General features: G+C 25.9%; 3 protein-coding genes across 4 annotated transcripts; 1 reads left to right on the top strand and 2 right to left on the bottom strand.

Moving 5' to 3' along the window:
• Positions 1 to 1,673: 1,673 nt before the first annotated feature.
• On the bottom strand, positions 1,674 to 2,735 carry LOC132917629 (biogenesis of lysosome-related organelles complex 1 subunit 1). Its single transcript, XM_060978458.1, has 4 exons — positions 2,510 to 2,735; positions 2,308 to 2,380; positions 1,907 to 2,124; positions 1,674 to 1,835 (listed from the first exon to the last, which is right to left on the bottom strand). The coding sequence occupies exons 1-4, from the start codon at positions 2,568 to 2,570 to the stop codon at positions 1,819 to 1,821; spliced, it is 369 nt and encodes a 122-aa protein (XP_060834441.1). The 5' UTR covers positions 2,571 to 2,735; the 3' UTR covers positions 1,674 to 1,818.
• Positions 2,736 to 2,846: 111 nt separating this feature from the next.
• On the top strand, positions 2,847 to 3,853 carry LOC132917628 (homeobox protein 2-like). Its single transcript, XM_060978457.1, has 3 exons — positions 2,847 to 3,279; positions 3,351 to 3,443; positions 3,630 to 3,853. Exons 1-3 carry the CDS (start codon positions 2,995 to 2,997, stop codon positions 3,756 to 3,758), a joined length of 507 nt encoding a protein of 168 aa, XP_060834440.1. The 5' UTR covers positions 2,847 to 2,994; the 3' UTR covers positions 3,759 to 3,853.
• A 1,692-nt stretch (positions 3,854 to 5,545) lies between these two features.
• Positions 5,546 to 8,925, bottom strand: LOC132918159 (inhibitor of growth protein 1-like). Of its 2 annotated transcripts, XM_060979276.1 has the most exons (3): positions 8,714 to 8,925; positions 8,533 to 8,635; positions 5,546 to 6,480 (listed from the first exon to the last, which is right to left on the bottom strand). In XM_060979276.1, exon 3 carries the CDS (start codon positions 6,457 to 6,459, stop codon positions 5,590 to 5,592), a length of 870 nt encoding a protein of 289 aa, XP_060835259.1. In that variant the 5' UTR covers positions 6,460 to 6,480; positions 8,533 to 8,635; positions 8,714 to 8,925; the 3' UTR covers positions 5,546 to 5,589. The 2 variants fall into 2 exon arrangements, with proteins under 2 accessions (XP_060835259.1, XP_060835258.1); XM_060979275.1 differs by having other exon boundaries at positions 8,533 to 8,925.
• Between the last annotated feature and the right edge of the window lie 5,812 nt (positions 8,926 to 14,737).

The following is a 14,737-nucleotide window of genomic DNA, read 5'->3' as shown; positions in this document are numbered from 1 at the left end:
AAAAAATATTTGTTTTAATACCTTTCTGTGTTTAGTTCACTTGTATAATATTAAGTTTGTTGGGTATATTGTATATGTATTTTTATCCTTCATCCTGTAATTCTTTTTATTTATTTTTCATTTTTTTCAATTCCAATTTCTTTATTAATATGCCGTAGAAACCAAAACTCAAATAAGGTAATGTGCAGAGTAATTATTTAGTTTATCAATTAATTACATTTATGTATTAAGATAAATTGTCAAACTCGAGCTTGGGTTTGAATATTTTTTTTTATTTAGAATATTTTAATAAATATAGGTAATTACCAGGGCTTGGAAGTTATAGTACTAAAAAAAATTAATTTTTAGCACTTAAATATGCACATAAAAACATTAAATCAGCGCTATAAATAGCACTAAAAATTGGAAAATATGCAAAATAAAATTTTCAACAAATTTTTTTTAAACGTGAAATTTAAGATATATTTAATTTCACAGATTTTTAATGTTTTTCATAGAAGATGATGGTAGGTATCGACAGGAATACGACTGCAGCACGATAATACAACGAATCCAATGATAGTGCGATAGTATGACGTGACTGACACGATTTTAAATATAAACAATTTATTGAAAACGAACGGAATTGTCCAATTTAATCGACGATAATAACGGTCTAAGGCCGTTTATTTCGGATGCCTACCATCTTAAAATTTGTTTTCGTTCACATATTTGTAGGCGGCTGTTTGGTAGGTAATTTAGTTTTTAAAAATATGCCCATAAACAGCATTTATAACTCAAAATTAGCAAAATAGCAGTAAAAACCGTAAATATGCAAAAAATAGCAAACTAAATTTTGTATATGACATCAGAGAAGTGTGAAACATATTTTTATCTTACTTTGGATGTTCTAGGACGAACCAAGAAAAATATGCATTTGCTAGAACTTCAGAGCTCTGATTATTACTAATTATTTTAAAGAATGTTGTAGTAGTTCTGCTCTTTTCAAATTTAAATATTTGTTGATTAACAGCAAGTCAAACATATTGTATTTTGTACACCAATTATTTTTATTAACTAACATTTTTAATGATAAACTCTTTAAAACTTAAAAACAATTGTTTAATAATATAATAATATGAGACAAATCTGAATTCTTTATTAAACTGATGACATTTTTAGTATTCAAACCCCTATTAGGTTTTTACAAATCCAGGATTGGAGAGAGATTCAATCAAGATTAAATTTAATAAAAACCAATTTTGTATTTTTTATGTCGTTCATTACTACTTATTGTTTTTATTTAACAAGTAAAATAAAAATAAATTAATGAGTGTTTTTTACTTTTTTTTAATCTTATATTGAAAATCTCAATTTTAATGGATAATTAATTTATAATCTTTTCAAAGTAAACATTTATATTTTCATTTTATTTAAAAATTTATTCTAATAATGTGAAATTTAATAGGTTATGGATCATAGTTAAAGCAGACTCATGAATAGTTATAATTGCTTTTTTATGAAGAGGTCATCAATGCTTAACAATCTAAGCAAATGGTAGCACTTCAATTTATAAATACTGAATCACTTATGATGTCATCTTATGTAGTTAGGTATGTGTTATCATTGTCGTTACTTAGTCATCATTAACATTAACGGTTGTATGCAAACCGTCACAATAAAATAAAACACTATTATAGAATAAACATAGCTTTATGAATACAAAAATAATAAAAATTAATAATAACAAATAATGTATCCAGTTATTTTAAATAAGTACAAATGAACAATGAAAACTGAGATTGAGAAAGCAAACCATATTTTTTTGGTCCGTGTTAATTAAGGTTTTTGTGAAACTGAAAAATAATAATTAATTAATTAAAACCTATCTATAGTATTTTATTATTCATATACATGTGAAAATTACCTTTGTATGCATACTCCAGGGTAGTGGTGATATTTTGCATGTCATTTTCAATGGTACGCGTCCAGTTTTCAACATCACCCAACTCCTTAAGTGCACTATTAAAGTTGTCGATCAGTGACAGCCATTGAGAAGTTTGTTTGGAAAAAACAATAGCACTCTGGTGTAATTGTTTTGCTTCGGCATCCAATTTTTTTTGATTGAGATATGCTTGGGCAACACTATTGAGAATTATAAAAAACCATTATACACAAATATATTTTTTCAAATTAAAATGTTAATACGATATTTTTGTTAAAAGTCTCAGCATTGCAGTTTAATAGTTGCAATAATTATTAATTTAATTTGAAACAATTCAAGAAATTTGTTTTACCTTATAAATAAAATAAACATATTTTCCTTACCCAACGTTAAGGTGTTCGACCAGTGCGTTGGTTAATTCATTGGCTGCATTTACCGCCTCTTTTCTTTTTATATCTTTTGAATAAACATAAATGATGTGTTATGAGTATACTATTTAATATAATACAGAACCACAAAATGTGGATATTTTAGTGTCATAAACTACATGTAAAGGGGAATTATGAGATAAAATAATATGTTCACCTTGGCTTTCCTTGCGTGCAGCTTGTTTTACTTGATGTTCTTTGACAAGGGAAGATAACATTTTAATTAGAATATTACTTCGAAAATATTCGATTAAGTTGTAAAATGCATAAGACAATAAACTATATCACACCAATTTATAATAACAATTGACAATAATACAAAATATGTATAATAACGTAGTGTAAAATACCTCAGTTTGAACAATATAAATTTCAATATAATATTGAATATAGTAAATATTATTGTTCGTTATCAGTTATCACTAAAATCATTATAGCAACGTACAGTGATAACACAATAATATAATATTCACGGTCTTAGAAGATATCTTCTAAGACCGTGATAATATTTATTATTGAGCGGATCAGTTTAAATTTGTTTTAACTTCATAAGTGTTTGTGTTAACAGTTATAATACACGCACAAACGTTAAAGCTAAATCGTTAGCTGTTGTACGATTTCATCAGAAATCTGTGACCGAAAATGAGTTCAAAGTACAAATCACCACTAATAAGATCAAAAAATACATCTGTTACCTCAGATAACCCATCGCCATTTCCAAATGTAGAATCGCCTTCGAATCCAATTCACCAAACTTTAAAGGATAATATTTTGTTGTATGACAACACTCCTCAACTATCACCTGCCCATCAAAATTGGCGAGGACGTGGTAGTAGTTCACCAAGATTCAATAGCCCACGATCCAGAGGGAGAGGATCGCCATACCAATGGACTCCTAACAGATTTAACAACAGTAGCCATTCAGATGTAACTAATTTTATTAAAATAATTACTTTATTTCACCATTAGTTGCTCTAACTCTTAATGTTTTTCATTAGCAAAACAATATGTATGGTTATTCGCCACGTCAACAAAATAATCATTCCTCATACAGACCACAATTTAACAAATATAAAAGTCAAAATCATAACGTAAGTAAGAATTTTAATAATACGTTATGCGCAACTGTAAATTAATAAAATATTTTTGTAGTAGTGCATATGATTATTATGATTTATGAAACAATAAATCTACTTAATTAAGTTATACAATATCTAACATATGTATGTTCATTAATCATTAGCATAGTCTGTTAAAGTACTGTTAATTTGTTTTAGAGATCTCAAAATTGGAATAATGATAATATTGATGAAAGCTACTTTCATCAATCAATGTTGGAAGATCCGTGGGCATCATTATTAAATGATTCGACTAATAACACTGAAGATAAAATCCTTACGACATGAATAAATGAATTGTATATTACTACCAGTGATTTTGTATCTTTGTATTAATTATGTTTTACTATTGTGTTATAAATAAATAAAATATTTAAATATTATTTTATATGATACATAGCTAACGTAGCTTACTCAAAATTTGTGCTCTGAAATCTCAGTCATATTGCAGTCAATCCTCATAAATAATTAAGTTTAGTACAAATGATTTAATTACAATTATTTACAAGGTTTTCCTAACACTTTTAAAGAATGAATTAAATAAATATATTTTCATTATGGGTTATAATTTAATTCATACTCTACCACAGGTCATGATACAATTTGGGCAACTCTAGTCTCTAGTTTAAAATGTTAAAATTACAAACTTAATGTAATTCATATTATCACTTACTTTTCATCAATGCCTATCGACAGCTTCAGCTATATTCATGTTTGGTTGTTCATCATTTGATCTTTCAGCTCACAGGGACAGGGTTGTGTCAACATTTGAACTGGGTAAAACACATAAGGCAAAAAAAAATAATATCTCTATTCTGGAGGATAATCAATTACCTATATAATTATTTTAATACTCCCAAAACATTGAATCATTAATTTATATCTAATAAAACCAAGATTGGACTAAACAAAATCGAAAAGTACAAGGTTTAAAAAAAAGTATTTTTTATAGCTTTATACATTTTTTTTTAATAAGTGGCCGATTGAGAATGTGAGTGGGTACATACATTTTGAAGTATTTCCCAAATGATTGTGTATCACTTTGTACACGTTTATCATCTAAAAAAAAAAAATACTACTGGGCACTGGCACAAAAATAATTGTAAATCTGAATAATATACAGCTGAGTAAACAATTTTGAGTAACAGGAAAAAAATAAATATACATATTATAAATGCATAATATATTATTATACAAATAAGTTCAGTTTTAAACGGGAAATAGTATAAACCAATTGTAGCCTAAAACTTGACCGGTGTAACACTATTTAATATTTTTATACCTAGTCAGAAACTTAGGTAGTAGTTTATTACCGAAAATAAAGACTAATATTTGGAGGTGTTCGTTAAGAAGTTTTAATGTATAATTATTAAAACGATAGCAGAAATATGATATGTAATATTTATTTATTTATAATAAAAGAGAATAAAAATTACTACATTTAATAGAACTTAATCATGATGCTATAATAGTATAATTGATACTATGTTGTAGGTAATTTTTAGTTTTAATATGACATTTATTTTATATCAAAACATTTTTTTTTTAAATATAATAATAATAAGACTATTTTTTCAAAATCAAATTAATAACTTTTTATTATAATAAATAATAGTTCAGTAAAACAATTAAGTAATGTTTTTAATACAAATATTGAAAAATTATTTGACAGTGTTAAATGAATATGTATTAGCTATTACATAAAATAAAATAACATTACTTTTAAGATCTTATTAGATCTTATTAGACAAATTTATTGGATTTTAAATATTAGAAAAAAATAATAATTATGTATATGATTATTTAATACTTACTACTATATAACTTTTTGAATATGATAGTACTTGGAACAATTTTTAATGTATAATTTTATACTTGAACAAACAAATTGTATTTTTGTTTAAAATAATTAAATAAAGGATATTAGGATGATCAATTATGTATTTCCATTTAGCTGTATAGAAAAACCAAGAAATGCTATCCTATGTGCAGTACTAAATTAATTAATACAAATAATATCATTCATGATAATTGAATTTTCTTAGTGAAATGACACTTAATGTATAATTTTTAAATTAAATATAATATAATCTTTAAATAATTGAATGAATTGTATCATTCACCAGTTTTCTTCTTTACGTTTATTATATTCCTCAAGTTCTTTAAGAATTATTTCTTTAGGCTTCATGGTTTTGGAGTTAGTTCCTCTGCATCGTGGACAATACCATTTTCCTTTAGGTTTCTTTCTTAAAGACACACAGCCAAAATGAAACCACTCGTTTGGACATAAATCATTATCACAACAAACCATATCTCCATAAGATATTTCTTCACAAATACAGTAATTAACTTTTAATTCACTATCACTATCAGAACTTTCAGATTCTGAAACTATTTTTTTTTTTTTGGGTGGCTGTGCTTTAGACTTTTTGTTCAATGTGGTGTTATTTATATTTTTATTAGTGCTTGATTTTCTTTTCAAATTTGCATTATTTTCTGCACTTTTGTTTGATGTTGTGGTGGTTGTTTTTGTTATATTTCTTTTTGGACGTTTACTAGAGTTATCTATATTTAGTAAATCATTAGAACCTGAATTAATTTCCTTAAAGTCAGGTGTACATTTTAACAATCCTTTAGTATTTTTATTTGATTTATTAACACATAGTTTTGACATTTTAAATTCTTCAAAGTTCATATTTAAAGTAACTATGCTTTTTCCAACCATGTCTAATACACATTCCGAGATGTGAACTTTTCTATCTGCCAAGTCTAATGACTCTATCAACATTTTTTTCATACGCTGTCCATCTTTAGATGTTAATTTTTTAGCATTTTTAGTATAATTTGTCAACTTGTTTAAAATATGTGAGTGACGACAATCTATTTCAAAAAAACGACTTACTTGTCTTTGTACATCTGGAGGTAATTCATTTAGAACATCATCATAATTGTCCAAGTAGCGGTCAACCGCATATTCTAAGTCAGTCATAATATTTATTTCTTATGATACCTGAAAAATAGTTGCAAAAATATCAATAAAAACTAAATCTGTTGAAAGTTATTATTTAGCTATAATTATTCAACAAATTAAAAACTATTTGTTCAACATACAATATTTTCATCAGTTTTAAAAATATATTTTGCATCATCATATACCCATATAGGTTAGGTATAAGGTAAATATATATATTATACAATACATTTATACAAGTTCTAGACTTTAAACAGTAATCTAAAACAAAAATCCAATTTAATGGCATAAATGCCTTCAATATTACTTTTGAAAAAATAGCATTTAGATACATTGATTTCTGACACAGATAGCTTATGTAATACTGGCCATTTGGAATACACAGGGACGGATAGATCCACTGGGACATTGATATTTTACCAGTGGGCTACTACTTATATTGACAAAAATGAACTAATGTAAAATACCGGGATCTTGGATATGATCATGATTCATGTGGGCCGCTAGATTTTATTTTTCTGAGCTTATATCAGATTATGCCTATTTGTCTCTGGGAATACATTTTATAAATAAATAAAAGATTATAAATTTAAGTTGCTAAAAAAGAATTATGATAAAAACATAATACAATTTATTATTTTAAGGTATTTTGAGTTGAATTTAATTTATATGGGGAGTTAATTGTACACCTGGATATAATATATTAATATCTGTATGAATAAAATTGTATAAGACAAACTTTCTTTCACAGTAGGTATACTAATTAGTAGAAAAGTCACTAAACATAACATAGTTAAGGTTGTAGTGTGAATATTTTAATGTATTTTTTTTTAATGCAATAATGGTAATATTCTTCCTTCTACCATGATTTAAGTATGTATAGGTACCTAGTGCATAAGTACACAGTATCAATATTTTTAAGGCCCTTAACTAATCTATATCAGAAAAAGAATACTTTCCAATGCTATTACAAATTTTAAATAATTAACTTTTATTTTCTGTTTTTAAACATATAACTTTACATTATTAACACAAGAAAAATTACTTTTTATTATTAATGGCAATCATTTATGATGTTACAAGATATTAATGCTGCATTGCCAAAGAAAAAAAAATTGTATACTGTAATTAACTTTTAAAAAACAATTGTAATTTTCGGATTAAACATGTATTAGCTATACATTTTAAACTTTAAATTTCAATAATTAGTGAGATAGAAAAACAAAAATCATGTAAATAGAAAATTATATATACAAAAAATTATTTTACTAGAAACCTGGTTAAATATTTTTAATTAAAAATTAACCTAAAGTAAATATTGTGCACAATTTCTATTATTTTATAAAAGCCTTGGATTTACAAAAAAAAAAAAAAAATGTTTTACCAACTTTCCAATTAACATATAAAAGGTATATTGATTTATACAATTTAACAATTCAGGGGGATATTTTTGACAAAATTAAGAGTTAGTATTTAATCAAGACTTGCATTTTCTAAATAAAACAAGACATGATTTGACTAGAGATACTTACTAAAATGTTAAGACTTATATACATAGATTCGTTTCATAAAATGTTGTGTATATTTTTATTTATTTAAGTAAAATATTTTATGGCTTAATAATGAAAGGAAGAATATAGATATATTTTAACATTTTTAATAATTATGATTTTTGAATTATCATTAAAGAGGCATAACCATGTTGTCAAGATTTGTAATTTTACTTTACAAAGAAATTAAATCATTAATTTTTGTGCAGGTTGATAAAATACAACGTGCCACTTGTAACTTGAAAGTGAAATATAATTTGACTTAAGTCTGAATTAGATATGGACATGTGATTACCGCAAAAGTGACAATATCCTACAGATTATATAGAAAAATAATATAAAAATTATGCAGAAATATATTACATTCAGTTCTGCTACGATATATAAATAAGTACAATCAACTTTTAAGTAAGGTAATACAATATAGGTTATATTTTAATACATTTAAGCATAAAATATTTTCAAAATAAAAACCTCCACATTTATGATGAATTGTTATAAATAATATTAATAGCTATTAGCTAGTACAATTTGCACTTACTTTATCGAAATAAATCGATGATTATTATTTTCAGTTACTTCTTAGTGTGAGCACTAGGAAAGTAGGAATGAAAACTGGATCATATTTATTTAACCGAATTTTTCTATTGAAATATAAATGTTGGTAATCATTAGACGATACTTTTATAAATTACAAAAAAAAAAAATATATATATATTAACCATTTACACTTCGGTGATTAATTTAAATAATGCGAATAGCTTATAGTGTAGAATATGTACTACGTTATACTGGAAACAGTGGAAATACTAAATAATTAAACGTAAATACAAATTATTAACGCATGTCGCATAATATTATGATATAAACACGAAGTCAAAACGGAACGATTCAAATGTCGAGAAATCAAAATCAAGACTCATATTTTAGGTTAGGTATAATTGTGTGCATTATTAATATTATTATTTATTAACAATAACTGTTATTATTGTGTTATTTTGTAAAACTCATATAATAGTATTATAAAAATAAATCATCTCCGTCTCGATGAATACATCGAATAACAGTGTAACCAACAATGTATAGGTATAGTAAATATTTTATTTTTATATAACCATCATTTTTTTTCACATGTCTATGCTGAGTACAATTTTGAATTAATTAGTTAATTAATTACACCGTGTTGACTATTCGACTATTTACGTTCACGTTCAACTCAATACATAATAATTGCAATTTTACAAGTTTACAAACATAGTTTATAATAGTTATATATTATATACCTACCTACCTATCCTTGCTGCATCCGTCGTGGCGTCGTGTCGTGCACTCGTGCCAGTGAGTGTTAGTTTTATTATTTTTGTTTTTAGTAGTGTTTGAATAATGTCAGATAAAAAGTGTAAAATCGATGACCAGTTGAAAACATTCATTTTTGCAAAATTTTCCACTATTAATGTAGTTAATGTTTGTAAATTGTAACAATTGTAGTTACTTACGTACCTATGTGAATGTGTACATTTTCAGCTAACACAAAGCATATTATGAAATTAAAGGAATGAAATCGTCTAGCAGATTTAACCTTAGGACCTCTATTACGTGTTTCAACTATAGATATAGAAGTAATATAAGTCGATACATCTGATATATATAGTCTGCAACTGTACACACGCTCTAATCTTATATTAAAACAATTTTAAACAAATCGTAAATGTAAATAAATTTAATTAAAAAATTAATGTTAATTGTAAATTTTAATGATATTTTTTTTTGCTTTCTAGGCTCTCTTGGCCTACCAGATTTTTAAGTTCTATAAAAATCGGACCTCTAGTAATTTTGAGTTATTCATCTTTGATTGGAATAAACGAGACTTCTGTTGATTTTAAATATATGTCATTATACATTTTAACGATTTTATTATTCGTTTTAATTCTATGACAATTAATGATTTATAAACTCAATGACAAGAAAAAAAAAGTACTTGTGCATATTTTATTAGGATAGTGTTAAAACAGTTTTTTTTTAAATGATATAGAACAAAATATGTTTTATTCGTTTAAAATGTTGTTTTTTATTTTAAGCGTTTTTTTAGTAATGTTTTATACAATTTACGAAAAAAAATGTAATTTATAACAATACCTACTTTGTTTCAAGTGTAATATATAACTATATAAATACATAATGAAGTATATTTTACAGTAGTTTAAAAACAAATTCAATTTTAATTAAAAATATTGCTTGTGAATTATGTACCCATATTAATATATTGTCATGGTGATCTACATTTATTCTGTTACGATACAATTTCGTGTTTTTTTAAAATTTCGATTAAAACGTTTTAAACGTTGATGTAAATGTACTTATAAAATGTTTAAAACAAAATCACTTATTTAAAACACATTCCAACCCTGATGTAAAAAATCAAGGATCTTGGATACTATGCATTAAGCCAGCGGTTCTCAAACTTTGCTCCGCGGAGCCCTAGGGCTCCGCAAGAGTAGTCTAGGGGCTCCATGGCTCCCTGGACATAAATGTATTAATTAAATTTAAATTATTAAATTATTATTATATTTTTTTTATATTATATTCAATATTATTTGGACCGTATCAATATGTATTATTTTAAAGTTTAAAACTTTATACTATTTATAAATTCACATATTTTGTGTCATAATCATAGTCAAAATGAGATTAGATAAAAGTCGGGTTTTTCGTTCATTTGACATATTTTACGATAATTTAGTTTACTTATCTACAATAGTACAATCTACATTGTAGACGAATCTACAAAGTTGTAATAATTTCTTCAGTCATTATTCGTTATTCATCGGCCGCTGACGCTAATATTGTTATTTCGATGTTTATTTCGTATTATTACGTGTGATACTATTTTACCATAAATTATTTTTATTGTTAACAATTTTTTTTTTTGAATAAAAATTTAAATGGATTGTTGGCTAAAAAAATAAAAAATAAATCATGTATCATTAGATACAAATGAAAAAATATGTATCACACCGACTAATAGTGCGAGTTTAAAAAGAGCAAATAGTCCACCTAACAAACGATCTGATATCTTAATCAATGATTAACCTGTTGCTGTCTTGCCATAGACCTTTTAGTAGGTATACCTTAGTATAAGGTCATGTGTCTTGCTAATTCCATTCTGGTCGTAGATCCGTTCAGGGGCGGATCCAGACCAAGATAACAGGGGGGGGCGATTTTTAAAGGGCAAACATTAATTTAGATAAAGTATTTATTTAGGTACATATATATGTTACTTTCCACAGTCTCGTATAGAACAAAAAAATATTTTTTATAGTAATAGTTATAAAAAAATGTATCACTATAATTTTGTTACCCTTGAAGAATAATTATATAAAATACTGAAATCAGGGACTTCAAACTATTTTTTTTTTTGATCGTTCCGATCGCTCCCCCTGGATCCGCCACTGAATCCGTTGAATAAATTTCTAGGTAGGTAATTTCAAAAAGCCAAACAATTGTATTCATATAATAAATCTTTTCTTTAAATTGGTATTGTTTTATTGCTGAAATGTCCTTAAATTTAAAAAAATATATAATTGCTAATAATTCATAGGTAATTTTTTTATTCATATAATATGAATTAAAAATATATTTATTACATTCTTAATTTCTTATTGTAGGAAAATGGTTAAGATTAATTTTTCACTACTTGGCGGAAAATGGACATTGAAGGAAAATATGGTATCTCATTATTAGAGAAAAATGATTACGGCCATGTATAAAAGGACAACTTATGTTGGTTTTTATATTCAATTTATAAGCTTTTTAACTGAGAAGAAAACTTTTCATCAACATTACGGTAAATTCAGGTATCTGTATTGGAAGTAAGTCGATTAAATAACCCACTTCCTGCAGCTTGCAGTAACTATTATGTTGAAGAGGCAACGCATGAATATAGTAATATTCATATTATATTATAAGATATTATTATACATGTATATTTATTATATGCCATTTAGTTATATTATAATACCATTAATGTAAAACTTAACCAGCTTCACTTAAAATTTTAGTCTTAAAACTTATAACCCAAACGTACCTAATAATGTAATACTCTAATAGTCTAATGCGTATACAATATACATTATAAAAGAATCAGGTTATACTTACAACTTACATAATTATATACTGTGAATACACTTAACCAGAGATATATTCAGAAATTTAGTGTAAGGCCGCTAATATTTTTCCGTCTTTCTTCTCAATCTATAAAAAATATGAATTTTTTTTATTAATAGTAAAAGTTCGACTATCAAAATTTGGTCATTTAATCATTTATGATACAGTAGAATACTTATAATCTACCGAAGGCAGACTACCTAATTTCTACCTAGCACCTATTGACCACCTATGGTACTCATTACAATTAAGTGATGGCTTAATAATCAAGCCAATTAGAATTATTCCCCTTAACAATATTAGGATATCCCCTCTCAGTTAATTTTATTTTGTGACGAAGAAAATATTAGTTTGAATTTGAATTCTATAAAACTTTAGTTGTAAACATTTAAAGATTAGTTGTAAAATATTTCCAATGATTTGGAATCGAATTATTGTTTTTTTAGAGGGGGGGGGAGACTCGAATGGACGTTGCAGTACGACTTAAATCAAATTAATTATTAATTACTTTTTGAGGATGAAATTAATATGTACCTATATTCTTTCAGTCTTTCATATAAGCTTCAAGTTTTGGGATAGAATACGTGACGTTAAATATAATGTTTAGAGATGAAACATTAAAATCTGTCGTAGTATGTGTACGATTATATATATGCATATGATATAATTATGATATAATATCCAAGACCCAACTGATAAACATCTGAAGCAAAAAAAAAAGGTCAGTGATAAAAAAACCTGGACTAACGGATTATTAGCCATCTCATGTGCTTTGGTCGACTGCGTTTTTCATCATGCAAAATGTCTCGACGGGAACTCTATTTGGCAGGTGTGTGTATATTTGAAAATATATATTTGTGGGCGAGCTTGTTGACCACACATGAATACGGGAATTTTTTCGTTTTCTTTTGTTATGCAATAGTAAATTTAACACAAAGTGTAATTGTGAATTAATATTAAAATGGATTTTCACACGAAAGTTACACCGCGAATACTGAGATGCTTTAAAATGTATTTAAAACTTGACGGTTAAGCGTCATATTATATGTTATTAATAGTATAAAACGTACACTTTATATAAACGTATATTTTATGAAGTTTTTGAGAACTCACATTTGGAACTATGTTTTTAATATTACATTATGCTATTATATTTTCAAAACAATTTCAAAATGTATTTAAAAAATACTTATTCTGAACGAAATAAAGTACAATTTTACGTTGTATGTGCAGTGTGCACTTATAAGTCGGCCACTTATAACCATCCATAGAGTCGGGTGCAGTTGTCCGAAAAATGAAAACACTCCGTCAAATCCTGTCCAGAGTATACCTAATAAAAGAAATTTTTTCCAACTAAATTTTTGATCAAACTTCTGTTTCTATTGTTTCTAAGTTTTAACGATAATAGTTTATTAGACATCGAACTTGAATATCGAGTACTAATTCCTCCTTTGTGTATATTATTAATAACTATTGTTTGTGTTTTTGAAAACGAAATCGTCGTCGTTACAATATGCCAATCAATTGGCTTTGAATCGCTGCGAATTTAAATGTTGGTATTTCGTGATGTATGGCAATATCGATATGTATTATTAATATTATTTTGCATTACATTTGATTCGTATAATTTAAACATCATTTTTAACAAATGTATTATCAAATCTAGTATAAGTCACAACTGTTATAAGTATAACCAATAATATAAAAGGAATATCGTATTTTATTTTTCATTATTATAAAACGGTATTAAAAAAAAAATATTTCGAGTTTTTTTGTCGTTGTAATAATTTTATTGTTTTTTGTTATGTATTATAAAAAAAATCATCACTGTTGTAACAATGTTCTTATTTATAGTGCAGTGCTGTATATACAGTATAATATACCTATAGTAGATAGTGATCGCAGATGAGCCCGAGGTGCTTTTGGGGAGATGAGACGTTGCGGCTGGTTTTCCTTCACAATTTATTCTGTGAAGTAGCACGTAAATACTCGTACTTAAGTAAAATATAATATAGTGATTATAGTTCATAATAATACCCGTAGGCTGTAAAGATGTTTTGAAGCATTTATTTTTAATGAGTCGTTTCTTAATATTTATACACGATGTACTAGATAATATAGCGAAAATTATAATTTTATTAATAAAAATAATATTCATAAGTATACTGTTGTTTTAAAATATAAGATACGATATCGTATTTTATTCATCTGACATTAACATGAATTAAAACTAATGAATTTACATTATATACTAATACTATGTCTATGTGCAATCTGTGTTTATATCAAATATAATAAATATAATTTTCCATAGGTACTGTTACCGTGCGCACGCTTATGTACGTACAGTTAGTATAATATTATTACGTATTATATGGTAAAGGTAACAAAAGCACTAATATTGTTCTTAATGAAGGTGTTTTGTGGGTGCGTGTGATAGGAGAATTAATTAAATAACAAAAAATAATAAACTTGGTTGGTAAAAAAAAATAGCTTAATTAAATGAATACAAAGCCAATGTCTGTTGTATGTATATTAATAATAAAAAACAAGTGGATTTACCGAAAGCTTATAAGCAAAAC

The sequence above is a fragment of the Rhopalosiphum padi genome, chromosome 1 (genome assembly GCF_020882245.1).
Source record: "Rhopalosiphum padi isolate XX-2018 chromosome 1, ASM2088224v1, whole genome shotgun sequence".
NCBI lineage: Eukaryota > Metazoa > Arthropoda > Insecta > Hemiptera > Aphididae > Rhopalosiphum > Rhopalosiphum padi.
This window is presented reverse-complemented; position numbering and strand designations above follow the sequence as displayed.